The sequence below is a fragment of the Salvelinus sp. IW2-2015 genome, linkage group LG8 (assembly GCF_002910315.2).
Source record: "Salvelinus sp. IW2-2015 linkage group LG8, ASM291031v2, whole genome shotgun sequence".
Taxonomy (NCBI): domain Eukaryota; kingdom Metazoa; phylum Chordata; class Actinopteri; order Salmoniformes; family Salmonidae; genus Salvelinus; species Salvelinus sp. IW2-2015.
In genome coordinates, this window is record NC_036848.1 from 27,711,710 (window position 1) to 27,731,621 (window position 19,912).

At 42.1% G+C, this 19,912-nt stretch overlaps 1 protein-coding gene across 2 annotated transcripts; it reads right to left on the minus strand.

Moving 5' to 3' along the window:
* Positions 1-174: 174 nt before the first annotated feature.
* LOC111967669 (eomesodermin) lies at positions 175-18,026 on the minus strand. 2 transcript variants are annotated; one of them, XM_023992902.1, is made up of 6 exons: positions 17,134-18,026; positions 8,839-8,993; positions 8,032-8,153; positions 4,242-4,400; positions 3,873-3,934; positions 175-3,540 (listed from the first exon to the last, which is right to left on the minus strand). In XM_023992902.1, the coding sequence occupies exons 1-6, from the start codon at positions 17,679-17,681 to the stop codon at positions 2,751-2,753; spliced, it is 1,836 nt and encodes a 611-aa protein (XP_023848670.1). In that variant the 5' UTR covers positions 17,682-18,026; the 3' UTR covers positions 175-2,750. The 2 variants fall into 2 exon arrangements, with proteins under 2 accessions (XP_023848670.1, XP_023848669.1); XM_023992901.1 differs by having other exon boundaries at positions 175-3,573.
* Positions 18,027-19,912: the final 1,886 nt, after the last annotated feature.

A 19,912-nucleotide genomic window follows, 5' to 3' on the forward strand; every position in this document is an offset into this window, starting at 1 on the left:
CATTTTCATAGCATTTGATCAAACCAACGTTTTTAATTGCTCTTGCCATATTGAACACCTTATAAATAATTGCACTTAAATAACGTAAATAACTCTCCACCTCTTATGAAATAACTCTTAATTCTTAAGTTAAGATATACTAAGAAACCTCGTCCTTTAAAAAAAAAAAAATCATTTAAACTGCTTAAGGGTAAAACCAAAAATGTTCAGGAAGCAATATAATATTTTTGTACAGTGTCCAGCATAAGATTCCACGTAAGAAAACATCTAGCTTGACTTTTCAAGTTCCAGTTTATTCCCTTTCCCTGTTTAAAAACACAAAGTCAGTCCAATGTCATGTGCGAGACCTTTACTGTGCTGCAGTATTATTGCATTGTGATGGTGTCACAGCAGTCAAGATTAGTTCCGTTGAAGGATGTCTTTCTGTTTACGAACATATTTAATATAGAGTTCTGCCATACCACAGACCTGATTGTCTTTTCCATCCTATTGCTCCAATATCTGTCAGAGAATCACTGATTAGCCTGACACAAAAGGCAGAATTTCCTTTTGAAAGTTGGCACCTACTGTATACAAGTCATGAATGAATAATATAAAAACACTTTGATGAGGTCAACAAAATTAACATCTAGTATACTGTATATGTATGTTTTTTTTATACAATTATATCTTACATTAAGTATATTCAATCTCAGCCAGCAGTGTTGACTAGACACACAGACCTTTCTTCTTTTCTTTTTTTTTTAAGTGGATGTGTTTGTCACCTTCCAGTGTGTGTGGTTGACTGTGTTTATGAGTCATGTTTTCATGGTTGGCCTGTCACTCACCAAGTGCTAATTATACCATGTCTGTCCTCTGTGCATCATATACTGTAATCATATACTTTAGCTACAGAAGTTTGATCAATAACGAGGTCTTGCCTTGATTACATTCCTGTCTCTTTTCTGATGGCCTTGCAATTGGAGCACACAAACCCAGCAATACGTGGTTCAAGACCACCACGATCCCAGGGTCCTCTGAGTGAGTGGCTGCCTGTCACCCAATAGTTGTCTGTGGTCATTAGCACCTTGTGAAGGCCAGGGCTCTGATCAGCTCAGACTGGAGGCTCTCTCTCTCTCTCTCTATAGATCTCTTGTCACCTTGCCAGGAAGCTGCGCCTTTGTCACGACATGATGAACCTAACGTCTGGGGGTGGACACGGTCTGTCAGGTCACCCTAACCAAGCCTGGGAGTGACAATACATAGGCTACATGTACCCTGTCTGTTTGGCTCTCTCTTAGCCCTAGGATACATATTTGCCTGGTATCGGGGTGGGTGGAAATGGAGAAGCAACAGAGGTCATCAAATCCAATAAATAAATACAAATATTACCCTATATTACCATTACCCTGTGTAGGCCATATAATGGGCTTTTGGCATTATGATTGTGTCTGTGTGTTTGTGTGTGTCATTACCAGCTCTCTGTTAGTAAGGATTTCCAGTGTGTGTTGTCCGAGTGGCCCCCGTTTTAATGCAGTTATTGATTGTGGTCTTTATTTGTGTGGTGACGGGGACACTTTCAGATTGATTTAAATCACACAGAGGGCGACCTCTGTTACAGTGAAACCGTCAAAAACTTTGACCCTGTAATACCGAACGCAGCTCCCTGAAATGGTCTGGGATGGAAGCCTGAGAGTAAATTCATCCAACGATTTAGGTTCCCTTTGTGCGTTTACAAATTCAAATGAATCGCTATTGTAGTTGCCTCCAGAGTGTCTGTGAGATATGTTGAATTCCATTGTGTTGTGAGTCTTTCGGAGTGGCGACTCCTATTGGCTGCTATGGCCAATATTTCTAAATGACAGACCTGCTGTAGGCTTCAGAAGGCCCGTCGGGCTTGAGGCTGATTAGCGTTGCCACTTCAGATCAAGATGGCTAAGGTCCCCCACACCTCTGACACCTGACCTCTGGCCTCTCGCCTGTGTGCTCGACCCTCAACGTGCAGTTTGTCACTGCTGTCACAAGGGGGAGTTGCAATCTCCTCAGACAGTAGAGGACAAGCCAGAAATTATTCAATTATGTTATTAACATGCAACCAGTCTTGTCTGCATCTTAGTACATTGGGGCATGTGATTGTGATCATATACTAAAAGAGTAGGGGGGATAGAGAAATGTCTGTGCGTGAGCGAGAAAGTGTGTGGGCGATTGTGTAAGTGTGTGTGTGTGTGACGTGGGAAGACCGGACAGTCCCTGCAGGGGTCTGTCAGCAGGTGTGCAGACGTCTTATTTTCTAATCCCCAAACGTTAGAAAGACTTAAGTCACAGGTCTGCGTGTCGTTGTGTCTACGTGTCTCTAGGGCAGTGTCAGTGGACCCAGTCAAATCGCCTTGGCTCTTTGGCCCTCACACACTTTGACAGTCACCTTCAAAGTGTTAGTGTCTGACCTCAAAGGGTCCTTGTTCTGAAACACGTAGCCAACACACAAAGAGAGGGCCTTATGAGTAGAGTAGCCACACTTTTGGGCTATAGAGGGGTCTACTCTATTTGTAAAGTTTATATATATATGTGTGTGAAAATAGCTGAGGTACAAGATATCTGACTTGTCTTCATCCTTTTGTTGTTGGACTTCCGTAGCCAATCGAGCTTCAGTCCAGCGCCATTACATGACTTCATTGGACAGGCAGAGACACACGGCCATGTGGGAGATACTAAAGCACAAATAGGATCGGGTAGGACACTAGGAGAGGGTATTTACGTGGTGGGTGGGGGGCTCAGTGGGTATAAAAGCCGTAGTAGCCAGCGTCACTACTGCTGTCCTTTTCACAGACCTCCGCACTGCGGGTGGGTGGCGAGTTCTCCGTGCTAGAGGCGTAGGGCGACACTCGCGGTTTCTTGCTCTCCACCCCGCTCTCGAACAGGCCGGAGTCAGCCGAGTCCACTGATTTGACCGAGGGGGGTTCCAGCCAGGGGTCCTCTCCCCCCGCCTCCTTGGGCTTGTCCTGTAGTGGGGGGCGGAGCGGATCTAGCAGGGATGGGGGGTGGAGCCTGGCATGACCTGAAGAGGAGGAGTTGGTAGAGGACACGGGTCTGAACCAGCCTAGACTGGGGCCGGCTTTACTGGGGTGGGGGTGGTTGAGGTACTGAGGGGAGGGCCGGCTGGTGCTCCAGGCCGCTGAGGAGGCTCCCGAGACGGATACGCTGGCAGAGGCGAAGGGGCTGTCCCCGTAGTAGCCCAGCGCATGGTGGGCAGACGTCTGCAGGGGAAAGGGCTTGTAGAAGCTGTTGCTAGCGAAGTCGCTCTCGTAGGTGTTGAAGTCCAGCCGGTTGGAGGCGACACTCTGCTGGGGAGAAAGGTACCAGCGGCTGTGGGGGCTGGCTGAGGGGTCTTTGGACTGCTGGCCCATGGCAGCCATGTGCTCCCGGCTGTAGAATCGGTTCTGGGGCAGCGGGTTCATGTACTGGTCCGTCAGGTACCCCTGTGTGTAGCAGGTCCCCGCCAAAAACTGCTGGCCCTCGCTGGGGGATGGGGTGAGGCGGTCCGTGTCAGGCGGTGCATACAGCCTAAGCAGGGGAGGTGTTACTTCCTGGCAAAACCTAAGCCAAAAATATCTCTCAATCAACTATAAGGCTTCTAACGCCTACTCATATCAACACATCTTTGTGAGATAGAAATACGTAGGCCTACTAGCGTTAGCAATTTTACATTATATATCAGTTGCAGATATCTAGTGTCGATACAGTAGGACTGAGTAGGTGTGTGAGCACTGTGCCTCAGCGCCTGCTTGTATAGACATAGAGCGGCTTTAAACATTTTCATTCAAGACGAGAGGCCCCTCTGGAGAGCAGGGTTTTGTTTTCTCTTTATTAATTCAGTTATTTTCTGGCATACTCACGTGTCATAACTGTCCCGGAAACCTTTAGCAAAGGGGTTATGGTCTATTTTCAGCTGAGTGATCTGTGTAAGAAATAGCAGGAGACAGGATGGGAGAGGGGGCAAGGGTAGGACAGACAGATCGTTGGAGAGAGAGTGTGAGAGCGTAGACGCATTAGAAAAAGAGAGAGAGAGAGAGGGAGAGATCACTGACTGCATGAAATAATTCATGAGGGTTACACACAGTTTATTTTCTTATCGTGGGAAAGTCTTCTGCTTTGGCACCTTTGTGCGTGTATACTTCTATTTCTAATTAAGTTATAATTGTCTATGATATGCTATGGAAAAGGGAAAGCCCAATGAGCTGTTGAGGTCAGGCGAGGTGACTCACGTCTGCATTTTGATAGGCTGTGACAGCGATGAATTGGTTCTCCGGAAAGATGAAGGTCTGGGCCTTGGTGGTGAGGAAGGGGTCCTCAGAACCATCGTCTTTCACTTCAATGATGTGCAGTCGCGGCTGGTACTTATGGAGTGACTGCAGCACGATCATCTAGGAGGCAACAGCACTGGAGAGTTAGTTATAGAAGAGCATTACGACCATCATAGCCTTAGGAAGTAGTTTGGGGGTGGGGGTGCTGCGATATTTTTCGCTGTGGGGGGAGGGGGATGCTGAGAATTTTGGGTCAAAGGAGGGAGGGGGGGGGGGGGGGGGGGGGATGAAACAAATATGTTGTCCGCGCTACAGACGGCTATATCGGTCTGCTAATACAGGACTAGTAAAGGCCCAGTGCACTACATTTGTGAGAATACAAATATTTATATATACACAAACACAGCGCATTCGGAAAGTATTCAGACCCCTTCACTTTTTCAGCCTTATTCTAAAATTGATAAAATTATTATTTTCCCTCATTGATCTACACACAATACCCCAAAATGACAAAGGAAAAACAGGTTTTTATAAATGTTTGCTAATTTATAAAAATTWAAAACAGAACAGCCATGAGGTAGAAGGAATTGTCCACAAAGCTCCGAGACAGGATTGTGTCGAGGCACAGATCTGGGGAAGGGTTTCAAAAGATTTCTGCAGCATGGAAGGTCCTCAAGAACACAGTGGCCTCCATCATTCTTAAATGGAAGAAGTTTGGAACCACCAAGACTCTTCCTAGAACTCGCCGCCCGGTCAAACTGAACAATCGGGGGAGACGGCACATGAAAAAAAAAGGCACATGACAGCCCGCTTAGAATTTGTCAAAAGGCACCTAAAGGACTCTAACCATGAGATACAAGATTCTCTGGTCTGATGAAACCAAGATTGAATTATTTGTCCTGAATGCCAAGCGTCACATCTAGAGGAAACCTGGCACCATCCCTACTGTGAAGCATGGTGGTGGCAGCATCATGCTGTTGGGATGTTTCAAGGGCAGGGACTGGGAGACTAATCAGGATCGAAGCAAAGATGAACGGCACAAAGTACAGAGAGATCCTTGATGAAAACCTGCTCCTTAGCAACAGGACAACAACAGGACAACAACAACCCTAAGCACACAGCCAAGACAATGCAGGAGTGGCTTCGGGACAAGTCTCTGAATTTCCTTGAGTGGCCCAGTCAGAGCTTGGACTTGAACACATTTGAACATCTCTGGAGAGACCTAAAAATATCTGTGCAGCAACGCTCCCCATCGAACCTGACAGAGCTTGAGAGGATCTGCACAGAAGAAAGGGAGAAACTCCCCAAATGCAGGTGTGCCAAGCTTGTAGCGTCATACCCAAGAAGACTTGAGGCTGTAATTGCTGCCAAAGGTGCTTCAACAAAAGTACTGAGTAAAGAGTCTGAATACTTATGTAAATGTGGGGGCTGGTGCCAGGTTTCCTTCAGGCGTGACGCTTGGCATTCAGGCAAAGAGTTCAATCTTCGTTTCATCAGACCAGAGAATCTTGTTTCTCATGGTCAGAGAGTCTTTAGGTGCCTTTTGGCAAAGTCCAAGTGGGCTGGCATGTACCTTTTACTGAGGAGTGACTTCCATATGGCACTCAACCATAAAGGCCTGATTAGTGGAGTGCTGCAGAGATGGTTGTCCTTCTGGAAGGTTCTCCCATCTTCACAGAGGAACTCTGGAGCTCTGTCAGAGTGACCATCGGGTTCTTGGTCACCTCCCTGACCAAGGCCCTTCACCCCTGATGGCTCAGTTTGGCCGGGCGGCCAGCACTAGGAAGAGTCTTGGTGGTTCCAAACTTCTTCCATTTAAGAATGATGGATGCCAATGTGTTCTTTGGTCCCCTTCCCAGATCTGTGCCTTGACAGAATTCTGTCTCGGAGCTCTACGGACAACCTCATGGCTTGGTTTTTGCTCTGACATGCACCGCAATCAAGTTGTAGAAACATCTCAAGGATGATCAATGGAAACAGGGTTTCACAGAATTGGTTCTGGATACTTATCTAAATACGGTATATGTTTTTATTTTTAATACATTTGCTAAAATGTATTTTTTTTTTCCTTCGCTTTGTCATTATGGGGTATTGTGTGTAGATTGCTGACAATAATTGTTTTCTAAATCCATTTTACAACAAGGCTGTAACGTAACAAAATGTGGAAAAAGTAAAGGGGTCTGAATACATTCCGAAAGCAGTGTGTATATATGTTAGAGGTAGACCGATTAATCCGCATGGTCGATTAATTAGGGCCGATTTCAAGTTTTCATAACAATCGGTAATCAGCATTTTTGGACATCGATTATGGGCGATTACATTGCACTCCACGAGGAGACTGCGTGGCAGGCTGACCACCTGTTACGAGAGTGCAGCAAGGTGCCAAGGTAAGTTGCTAGCTAGCATTAAACGTATCTTATAAAAAACTATCAATCTTAATATATTCACTTGTTAACTACACATGGTTGATGATATTACTAGTTTAACTAGCTTGTCCTGCGTTGCAAATAATCAATGTGGTGCCTGTTAATTTATCATCGAATCACAGCCTACTTCGCCAAACGTGTGATGATTTAACAAGCGCATTCGCTAAAAAAGCACTGTCATTGCACCAATGTACCTAACCATAAACATCAAGTATATATTTTTTAACCTGCATATTTAGTTAAAATAAATTAATGTTAGCAGGCAATATTAACTATGGAAATTGTGTCACTTCTCTTGCATTCTGTGCAAGCAGAGTCAGGGTATATGCAGCAGTTTGGGCCGCCTGGCTCGTTGCGAACTGTGTGAAGACCATTTATTCCTGACAAAGACTGTAATTAATTTGCCTGAATTTTAGCAAGCAATATTTAGACTTATGGATGCCACCCGTTCGATAAAATACGGAACGGTTCCGTATGTCACTGAAAGAATAAACGTTTTGTTTTCGAAATGATAGTTTCCGGATTTGACCATATTAATGACCTAAGGCTCGTATTTCTGTGTGTTTATTATATTGTAATTAAGTCTATGATTTGGTATTTGATAGAGCAGTCTGACTGAGAGGTGGTAGGCAGCAGCAGGCTCGTAAGCATTCATTCAAACAGCACTTTCCTGCGTTTGCCAACAGCTCTTCGCAATGCTTGAAGCACAGCACTGTTTATGACTTCAAGCCTATCAACTCCCGAGATTAGGTTGGCAATACTATAGTGCCTATAAGAACATCCAATAGTCAAAGGTATATGAAATACAAATTGTATAGAGAGAAATAGTCCTATAATTCGTATAATAACTACAACCTAAAACTTCTTAACTGGGAATATTGAAGACTCATGTTAAAAGGAACCACCAGCTTTCATATGTTCTCATGTTCTAGGCAAGGAACTTAAACGTTAGCTTTTTTACATGGCACATATTGTACTTTTACTTTCTTCTCCAACACTGTGTTTTTGCATTATTTAAACCAAATTGAACATGTTTCATTATTTATTTGAGACTAAATAGATTTTTATTTATGTATTATATTAAGTTAAAATAAAAGTGTTAATTCAGTACCGTTGTAATTGTCATTATTACAAATATATATATAAATAGCACCCCTACTATGACGACCATGAAATACGATCAAAAGCACCATCAATAGAAAATCTAATGTGGATAAATATTCAAACTACTGAACAAACACACAAACAGCAAAAAAGCAACAACATAAAACATGAGGATTTTATGACATATTTAAATGAGTTTCTGAGCATACTGCATCTGTTACCTGTGCAACATTGTTGGAGCTGCCCTTGTTGTTGGTGAGCTTGAGCTTGCCAAACGACACCTCCTGCCTCATCCAGTGAGCCCCTGTGTTGGGAGAGTCTGGGTGCATATATATCCTGTTCCCTATGGGAAAGAGTTAGTAACAACGTCAATGAAGCCATYATGAGCCCTTTCTAAGTCTACATAAGCCTACATAAATGCGTCACAAATCATTTACAAGCAAATGCCATACTACACAATCACAGCTCCAGTTAACATCGGCACAACAACATTCTAACCCGCCACCACATCTATCACTACTACACTGTAATAAGTCCGGTGCCACACAGCCACAATACCTGCTATGACACAGGTTGACCTATTTTGATGACTGCGGTGCTGTGTGGTAGTTCAAATTGATGCTCTAACTCTCAAGGCTACTCTGGAGGAGTATTGGGGATTCACTCATTGTACCACTGTATGCCATTGATTGGAGCTGTATGGATGACAGAGAGTGTGGTGTGGCAATATTATAAACTGGGTGGATYGAGCTCTGAACAGTGATTGGCTGAAAGCCGTGGTATATCAGACCGTATACCACGGGTGTGACAAAACATTACTTTGAACTGTTCTAATTATGTTAGTAACCAGTTTATAATAGCTATAAGGCACCTCGGGGGTTTGTGGTATATGGCCAACATACCACAGCTAAGCGCTGTATGCAGGCACTCCGCGTTGCGTCTATCTTAAGAACAGCCCTTAGCAGTGGTATATTGTCCATATACCACACTCCCTCTGGCCTTATTGCTTAATTAGAATACAATCATACCTGGCATGTTGCCCTCTGCTTTGCCACACTGGACCCACTTGCCTCCCTGGTACCTCCAGTGGTGCTGGTCAGCCAGGACCACGTCCACATACACATTGTAGTGGGCTGACGGGTCCAGAACGCTGATGTTGAAACTCAGGAAGGGGAACATCCTCCTAGAGTAGACGAGAGGAGAAATACATTATGGTCAGATGAGAGAAGAGGCAGATCTATTTGGTTCAAATACAATAAAAGAGATGTACTGTAGTACATTCTTACAGGGCGAGATTTTAATTGAAAGTAAAATACCACTCAAAAATGCATTTCTTGGTATTTGTTTGATTAGTCCACTGTTGATACAGTCAAAAAGACTTTGGGACAGTTGACTAATGAAACAAATAGCAAAATATAGTTTGAGTGGAATTATTCCATGAAGTAACACAAACATGATACTGTATTGCTCTTTCTAATAACCTTATAATGTGTGGTGTTCTCGTTTTACCCCTATTATGCCAATGTGGATATACACAGTACAAACAATTGGAATTAAAATACATTAACATTTCTTGACTTGACAGCTTTACAACACTACCATCAGAATGACGAAATCTACTTCGAGCTACAAATTGTATTACAATCTGAACCAATCCCAAGCCATCTTTATCAGAAACAACATCGAGCAAGATAGAGGGGATTTAAAAAAAAAAAAGAAGCTCTGTGTGTGTTTCTTCTGTGTGAGGTCAGACGGCTGAGGGGCAGAGCGGGGTGATAGGAGAGGGAAGGGGGGGGGGGGCAGGGTGTTGTAGTGAGGTGAATATTTAATATGGCTGTTAATAAAAGATGGGCCAGAATGCAGCGTCTGATTGCTGGAGCTTTACTTGGTGAACTGATTGGATCACCGGGGCAGTCACTGAGGAGGTAACGGGGAGGTCAGCCTGTCCCAAGGCAATACAGTGGGGAATGGAGGGTAAAGTTTGTCCAAAAACAGGAAAAACACACTCATACATACATAATGTACTGTAAACACACACACACACACACACACACACACACACACACACACACACACACACACACACACACACACACACACACACACACACACACACACACACACACACACACACACACACACACACACACACACACACACAACCAACACAACACACGCCACCCACAACACACACACCACCACACTAACACACAACACAACCACACACACACACACAAGGCTACCGGGGCAGCATGGCACAACACAACCACAGGATTACTTTCTGTTGGAGTGGATTCCCGGTCTCTAAGCCTGTGTACATTTTATAACCCCTTGCCCTTTGTCGCCCTGGCATATACACTATACATATCAGTTTACACTAGGCTGTATATGTCTTCATTATGATACTGCAGGTTGCTGCTGTTTGAGATAAGCACGGGGTAATAGGTGTTGCTAAATATTTGCGGCATGCTTTTGGCCCGCTGTTTTCATACTTCATTGTACCTGAGGCTATAGCTGTATAGCACTTCCAACGCAATACATAGACCGAGATAGTGTGCTTCTAGTGAAGGTAGATACTTGATCAGATAAGGCTGTGCCCACTCCTTAATGGTTCAAAAAGCTTATGCTAAAAACACACTTCCTTTCTAGATACTCTCACTTCCACCGCCAACTAGCCAACTCAGGAAATTACTATTATGGTGAGAACATGAATGCAATTTCTGCTAGAATATTCATCATTAATACTGAAGGTGCTTACCTTTTAGAGGGTTATTTGTTGGTTGACTACTATGGCGAGAATATCAAGGCAATTTCTGCTATAATATTCAGAATTGGTATTGAAGGCACTTACTTTTTATAGGGTTATATGTAGGTTGCTTTAAATGAAACCATGGTAAAGTATGTAATGCTACAATACTATAGCAGAGATCAAGAGAGCGCTACTCTCTGCCTCTTACACTGACAGCCCTGTCTACCTCGGTATGACAGAAGGGGCATTACCTTTTCCACTTGGTGTGAGCCTATAAAGTCAGCTCATTTAAATTCAGTCTGCTCGACCCTCAAGCTCTTTCAGCATTTAGCAGTGTAAAACAAGTGAGGTGTATAAAGAGACATTTCTTTTGGGGGCAACTGTTTGTTCGTGTGTGTGTGTGTGTGTGTGGGGGGGGTGCAGAGGGCATCCACTCTGGAGGGTAACTCATACTCCAATGGGGTGTGTGTGCATGGCATATGTGTGTATCTCACAGATTTCAATACCACAGTCAATTAGTCAAGGCAAACTGTACTCTGCTGAGACAGCGTTAACCTCTCCTCTTCAATGACAGACATTAGGGAACCCAAAGGATCAGTGCCAGAATACTATATAATATATTAAAATGTATTCAGAAAACAAACCACCTTAGGTTGTGACATTGTTATAAAATCTGTTTTGTTTATGTTTGTTCTGCATGCTTTTATGTGACAAGATGGAAGAGGCTGTCATATCTGCACGAGGAAATGTGCCATTGACAAAACCCACACGAGACCTTACACACATCATACCCTTTGGTAAGACAAAATAAAATTGGGTGATGATATTTTTTGACTTTTACAGTAAATCTCCACACTGTTGGATAGCAGTATGTCTACCTGAATCATGGGCAGTCCAGTGCAACAATCAATCCCAATTYTCTGTGAAACCCAAGTATTGTGGCAGCTACAAATTAGCCTCACTAGGACATAACAGGTGATCGGTTTCTCCTTCCGTGTCTGTGTTTAATATAAGTGAAAACAGACACAGGCACTGTTTGAGTCATGAGTGGAACCCCACTAAACCCATGAGAGAAAACAGAAAACAAGAACACTGATAGCTGACATTTTCCTTCACTGATATTGTCAGACTTATTTAAACTGAGGCCTTTTATAGGAAATCAGTACTTGTCGAGAGGAAACCAAAGGGCGAGCCACAGAGATGTGGGGGAGGTTCAGGGGTTTTCATTATTGATTATGCAGGATGAGATCTGGAAACTTCTCTGGCTRAGTCTGAAAGGCAGAGAGCCTGAGAGTGGACAGCCACAGACTGGTCTAGCCATGCCGTGATTCCATGTCTATTGACTCCTACACTACTGTCTTTAGCCGAAACCTGTCTGGTAGGATAGGGACTGTGGTGCCACAGGTAGTACCTGTTCTAACTAAATCAGCATATTTAAGTCAAATACTTGCCAGACAGCCAATCATTCAACATATGGGTGTAGTTTGGAAAAACAAAGCTCAATGACAAACATCGGCTGGGTGAGAGAGAAAGAGAAAGGGGGTTGTCCTGGGGATGTGAAGCAGAAGCCAGTGAGTGACTGCATATTCACAGGGGAGAAGACTTTTCTGCTTGAGTGCACCCACTGATTCAACAGGACAGGAGTTCAGGTCCAGTTTATGTCACCACACATGTACACTTGATCATCGGTGATGAAAACATGCCAGTCTACAGCTGCTGCTGGACACAAGGAGAGTATCACACTATTTATAGGCACCTATTCTCTATCCAACGGATCAAGGTACAGTATAGAGAACCTTTGTGTAGACAGAAAACCGAACAGCAGCTCAGGAATATAGTCAGATGATGTTATTTGATACACTATGAAGATATGATTGATAATATACTGTTTGCATTGGACTTTAGATACTGGCTGGACAGTAATTAAAATACACAGAATATATTCCAACAACATATGTTGTTGGAATCGATGTCTAGTTTAACGCCCAATGTGCAAAACCGATGTCAAAGCTGACATTATGCATACCTACATAACGCAGGTACATGACGTAAAGACGCCACGTAAAATTTGGCGCTATACTTGCAACACACAGCCTTCCTAACCTAGCCCACAATGTCTGCTGTGTGGATCGAGCAATCAACAAGTCAAGCAGTTATTTGAAAGAGTAACAACATTTCAGCGAGACAACTCAAAGGCGAAATCCATTAAAGCCAAGATAATGGAATTCATTGGCCTTGACAATCAACCGTTCTCTGTCGTGGGTGATGTTGGCTTTCGCCGACTGGTCGAGCACCGGTTAACACTACCAAGTGCTCTATTTTTCAGATGTTGCCCTACCGGAGTTACACAGTACTAGCCTCACTGCTATCAGCTTCACGACATACATACTATGGAACGCCGTTTGGGTCTTTGCGTGTCAAAAAAGATACAGTAGCACTGTCAAAGCTGTAAAGAAAAGTCAGCAAACAAGCAAACACAGGCCACGAACGATGTGTTTACAATACCGCGTTGGTAATAAAGCATCATTTGTTCGACCGCAACTTCCTGGGTAGCTAGCTTTAGCTTGGTACCTAGCTAGCACCAATACAACCAGCCTGCAAACAATGACCAGTAGAAACTGCAGTCATTTTCATTATTCTTAGCAATGATTTAGGAATCCTTGTGAGTAAGTATTAGCTAAGTTGCCACTTGTTGTTTGCCTATTGAAATTGAACTTCAGTTCATTAAAATAAATAGCTAGCCAGCTACTTAACCCTGTGGCCCAAAGCAAACGTTATAAGCAGCCAGCTAGCTTATGTGTTGTGAAGCTAGCCACAATAAGGATTAGGCACAAACTAGTGCTCCTAAACTATTTTTCTACAGTGTGAGTAAAATGGTCACACTGTAGAGGCCTGACATGCTCCCCATTCTCGACATCTGTCAAGAGGCGATGAGAACCTAAACATCAGAGCATATAGGAAGTACTTGGGTTAGTTCCTTCTGAAAAGTTGGTATTAGAGGTTTCTGCAAGACACTGCATATTTTATGTATGCACACACCAACATCTGTACAGGATGTGACAAGTTGTTTAAAAAGCCTATGACACCAAAACCTTGAAACAGTCCTACTTCTGCTTCACTGGAGAGAGAGAGAGGTGGAGCATATATGCATTACCCAGACACAGACTAGGTTGCACTTGATGTTGACAGACACTGATTGCTATATCTCGACAAACGCTTATGTGCATTTTTATTTAACCCCAGTTTTCAGAAACACCTCAACAGCTACAGTAAATAAACCAAAAAGCCTAAAACGTCCAACCCTTTCTGCTACAGTGTCAATGGCCAACATAGTATTACTCCATGAACTTGAATTGTATTTTTTTTTTTTTTTTACAAACATTGGATTTATATAGTACTTTTATAGGACCAAAGACACTTAAAACCAATCAACAAAAACTCTACTTTATCCTTCGTCGTCGTACTCTATTCGAGGCGTGTTCATTACTTGTTTATTTATAAATGGGTTATAAACAGTCAAAACACAATGGTTTAATTACATTGTGATTGATTGATCATAGTTACAATTTTGTATGTTTAAATGTTTTTTTTGGAACATATTAAGTGAGAAATATACACTTGATGTGTTTCTCACAACATTACATAGATTCATTGAACCAGAGAGACAGAGATGTATTTTCTCTCTGAGCAGGTTTCCATGGTTCCTGTGAGTCTCGGGTTAGGGTAGAACTCTTCCTCTGAAATGGGCTGCCTACACTGTAAGAACTTACTCAATCATATCTCCGTCCAAGAACACACCTTGCTATAGATCAATAATAACTAGAGACGTCATCAAATTAGAGAGTATTCAAAATTTGAACACTACAACAATCCAAAAAGCACACAACAACATAATGCTCATGTCTTCTTTCACAAGAGACGTTTCTGAAACCTAACAATGGCTGAATGCAGTTATTGCTAAAAATGCATGTCTTGGTTCAATTCCAATCATGTAGAACCAACACCTAACATCATCTCTTCAGTTATGTTTCTATCAGCAATCTTAGTGCATGGTGGACCACTATCACAATCAATAGAAACATCTCACCAACAGATACGGTTCCATTGCCACTGCCATGAGTCAAACAGAGTCAGTGGTGGTGGAGAAGGCTGGGCCAAGCCAATGTTAAATTAATTGGTCTTGTCTTACAGGAACACTTGAAAAGAGCAGGAGAACCCTTGCCCCTGCTGCATGCCTAGGGATTGCTGCACATTTCAAAAGGCCAGACTTGTTCTTCTGAGGGAATGGGATCCTCACTCGCTATACTCTTAACTGTACCAGAGAAGAGGTGTGAGTGAAGAAAGAGAAAAAAAACAGCTTGCCTTCCTTCCTGGACTTCAAAAGGTGCCTAGCACCACTGTTCTGTGTATGGCCATCTGAAGCCTCGCTGGTGCCTGCTCTGCCCTTCACCCCACACCCCTCTCTCTCTCTTTCTTGCGTGCACTTGCGTGCTCTCTATATGTCTCTTTCTCTACAGTATGTCTCTCTATGTCTCTCTACAGTATGTCTCTCTGAGTCTCTCTGTCTCTCTCTCTACAGTATGTCTCTCTGAGTCTCTCTATGTCTCACTCTCTATAATGAGTCTCTCTATGAGTCTCTCTCTCTCTATGTCTCTCTCTGAGTCTCTCTGTCTATTTACGAGTCTCTCTCTCTGAGTCTCTGAGTCTCTATGTCTCTCTCTGTCTCTCTGGGTCTCTCTATGTCTCTTTATGAGTTCTCTCTCTGTGGCTCTATGTCTTTCTCTCTATGTCTCTCTCTCKCTCACCCTTTCACTTGGCTCCATTTAAGTTCCATTGGAAGTGAGTAGCATTGCAGAACCCAATGGCTCCAATACTTTTCTTTCACTATCAGTGGGAAATTATATAATGAGAGTAGCTATTTGGTGGTAAGTCTGTTTACACATACAGTATTTCAATTCAATGTGCATGTAATCATTAATATCATGATTATGTAGGCGTGTATGTTGCCTGTGCCTCTGTGTGTTTGTGTGTGTGTGTGTGTGTGTGTGTGTGTGTGTGTGTGTGTGTGTGTGTGTGTGGTGTGTGTGTGAAGGGGGGGGGGGGGGGGGGCACGGCAATATGTGTTATTTTAAGATATGCATTAATTACTTTAATTATATGAGCCGAGATACCATGACCAACTGTCATTTTCACAGGGTTTATCTGCCAGGAGAGGTTATATCAAAAACTGACAAACAACACACACAGACAAACACAGAGGCAAGCACCAACATTCTGTAGGCCTACACAATCATGATAGTAATGTTTCGAATAGAGAGATGAATGCGATTGAAAGAACCTGAACCAACTGTCACTGATTTAAACCATGACAGAAAGGTGGTGGTGTTCTTTTAATTTGGAATAAGGTTTTATTTTCATATTTACCATTGTAGCAGTACAAAATTGCATTTGAAACAAATAGGAAAATGGTTAAATTAGAGACGGTGGGGTTATGCCAGCGTGGTGATACACTCGGCATGCACTTCAGGGAGTCAGGCTGAAGTATCATAATGTTTTCCAGCAACAATATTTCCATGATATTGTGGCTAGTATTTAAGCTCCTCATCATAGCACATTGGACTCAAACCAGCGCATGAGAACTTGGATTGCTTTGCCTAAAATGTTCATGATAAGTCGCACAAGTTAAATCAATTAGAACATACAATTAAAAAAATATGCAAAGGAAAACTAGAAAAATATGTGAGAAGCTCACAATGTTGGAGTTTATTTAAAGTTAAGCTTAAATAGCATGCAGATTTCATTATGGGCAAATAGCAACAACTAAAATAGCCAGCGAGTTTAACATGTAAATGATTATGTTTTGTGCATCATATTAATTAATATCTAATAAACAAGCCTGAATATTTTTGAGCACTTTGTTAGTCTGTAGCGGGTCAATACCCTCATGCCGTGTCTGGCTTCATTCTTATAGGCCCAATGAATTTTCGTGTGACATACTCAGCTTTGGCAGTTTGGCACACACTGATATGGCCAACATTATGTAGCCTACACATACAATRTTTAGGAATGAGTTTGAAGAAAACATGAGCAATGCACTAAGGAACAACTTTCCCTGAACTTCTCACCAATGATTAGCTCACATGTGCTCATGCCTTGAAACCTGTCAAAAACTTTTAGCCCCGAACTGACCTAGGCCTACAGTACCTATGGAACTAACACATTTTGCTGGTTGAATTAATATCGTTACCACCTCATTTCAACCGAAAACAATACGTGTGATGATGTTGTATCAACATGGAAAACTGATTGGATTTGCAAAAAATCATCAATGGGATTTTTTTTTGGGGGGGGGGGGTTTCATCAATGGGATTTTTTTACTTTATAAACGTTTAGCTTATATCCATTGTCATGGTGTCATGTTGAATTCACGTTAGTTGAAAACTCAACCAAAAAAATACATTTTGAACTGACGTCTGCCCAGTTTATTGTCATTTGGTGTCTACATAAGATGTTATAGGCTTATAATAAACCGGCAATTACGTTTCCCTCTGAGGGAATATGCATTTTTACTCACCGTCCCTGTTTCGTTATGATCATTTCCGTTTGGTATTTGTGGAACTTCGCCCACAGAGGATAGTTGTTGAGGAGAGCCTGCGTCTTCCCGCACACCTGTAGCCCAGGTAATGGGTAGAGTGGAGTGCGAGGGTACCCGTGTTGAAAGGGTGCGGAATAAMTCTCTGGAGAGGCAGGGTAAACTTCTTTGCTAGTTGTCGAGAAACCTTCGCCTCCCGTCGGTAAATAAGTCTGTCCCATCCCGTTTCTAGTTGGCGACCTGACACTGCTGAAGTGGCAGCTATTGAGGGGAGTTGGTGAGTAAAACCTCCCGGGTTGTGCTCCGAAACCTGCCACAGTTTGGTCTGTGTGGTATGGCAGTACCAACCCGTCTTGTCCGTTTTGAATTGCGTCTTGGTAATATAACCTGGTGTCCTGAATTCCCATTTTGAACTCCGCTAAATCCTTGCTGCGTTGAAGGTGATTGTTGATATCGGTGTCTTTTCCGAAGGTTTGCGTATCAGTCCCATTCAACATACTGAGATAAAGATTGGGACCTATGCCGCCCATGTGCAGCCCCAGTCTCAGTGTATGCGCAATGTCATAGGTTCACCGTGCCCCTTTGTTTCAAGTCGAGTGGAATGAAAGCGCGTTTAACGATTTTGAGATAAAGGCACAAAATTCAACATTTCGTCCACCTACCGTTTTTTGTTCACCCAAAAACTAAATAACATGTTCTAAAGTTCCTAGAACAATAGGTCTATCGACTTCTAGAAAACGCACCCTCAATTTCAATATATCAAGAAATAGGTAATACTTTACTAAAAGTCACGGGTTAATGATTTTATCTTTATCCTTCGAAAATAATTGTCTTGTCTTTTTTTCCAAGAGTCCCTACCAGTGTCTCAAACACATGCCCTGCTTCCTAACCTATGATATATACATTTTGCGATTGGTAATTGGTTGGAGGTGGGTCTGATGCCGAAGCTGGACGTGATAGGCTTGAATTTCGCAAAGACCCTCCCCAATTCCCAAGGACTTGCTCGCGCGCTCATATATTCTAACTAAGCGGACAACACGATAAACAATTGTTAAACTATCTGAAATGGTTGTGAGTGCAACGTTTTCCCACTTTAGGCTACTTAAGGTCATAAACACGTTTTAGGAAATATAAATAATAAGGTGCATCAGTCCATTGATTACTGGAATTGCATGTGATCAAAATAAACTCAATATTTTATTGTAGTGGCAGATGCAGGTAGTCAATGATAATACTATAATGAAAATTATTATAATAATAACAACATCAACAATATTATTATGATTACTTAGTAGTAACCTACTATAATGCTACTGTACTAGGTCTAATAGCCTAATGATAAATTAGTCATTTTGAATACAGCATACAGAGAAATTAAACAGATAATTAAGTATATAGGCATATTGTTAATCAGATGTAAATTATTCCTATAACTTGATAAGATAGTCATACCCTAACTGTTGTGAGCCTATTCTTCGATAGCCTACTCTTCTCTGATTTTGGCCCACAATATTGTTTTAAAAACGAACAAACAAATAAACAAACAAAAACAAGTTAATGGTTAGTCTTTCGTTTAATAATAACCTTTAGATATAAACAAATGCACATTTCTGGCCTTCATGTTGTCATAATTCAAATGTTGAAATATCAACCATTTACAACGCATTGGTTAACTGAGACAGCGTGCACTGGCGTGCGCAACACGTTCTGTACCGCACTGACACCAGACTGATTAATACATTCTCAACTCCAACTTTCTTACCTTAGCCTACATGCAACATTTTAATTAAACGCTATTTTTTTCCTTCAATGTTTTAGTCATCATCAGAGGGATGGTTGATAAAAGCATCCGCACACCCACAAGGTTTGGATTTAATTTAGAAAAATAGTCTAATCGGGTAACAGAACGAGTGTGAACGATTCAATTTAACAAAAGTTTCAGAGTTTTGTAATGTTTAATAAAATGACATTTCTAAAATGTTTTTGTTTTGTAAATTAATGCATATCACATGTATTTCATATATTGACTCAATCATGTTTTAGAAAAATTTACAAATATTGTTTGTAGAGGAATACATTTGCAGTAATCTAATACCAGTCATTGTCACCGTGATGCATTTAAATTAGCCTGATCATGATCAGTTATTGATTGCTTGAAAAGGGATGTATAAAATTTGAATACATAATAGTCCAGAAGTTCTTCATACTCTGACTTTTAAAATGTTTAACAGTTTTGTTTTTGGACTTAAATTGGTCAAATCTCTGACATTTGCTGTCAAATGAACCACATAAACGCATTGATTTCACAAAGAAGGGAGTTATTTCTAGTAATTCAGTGAAAATAATGGGATCTGACCGCTACAATAAATGTATTAGCTCAGTAGCAGAGTGAAGAATACTAGAGAATAGTGTACAAGATGAAATAGAGACTGAGATGACTGAAATATTGTCTATGACTGACTCCAGCAACTGTCCCTGTGCGTTCCAAGAACACAGACACAACTTCTGTTAAATCTGCTCGAAGAGAAGATCTTTATGTTAAACACAGATAAAACAGATAACTCCAGGGGTATTGACACCCCCCCCCCCCTCCACACACACACACACACACACAAATACACTGAAATCCCCCAAGTCCAGGTATGACACAGTTCTCCCACTCCACACTGTCATTGCTCTAATCTTAACTTCCTGTGTCTCTCCTAGCAAGGTGAGCTCACAAGGGCACGCTGCTGAAGTCATCGTTGTTGACACGAATGGC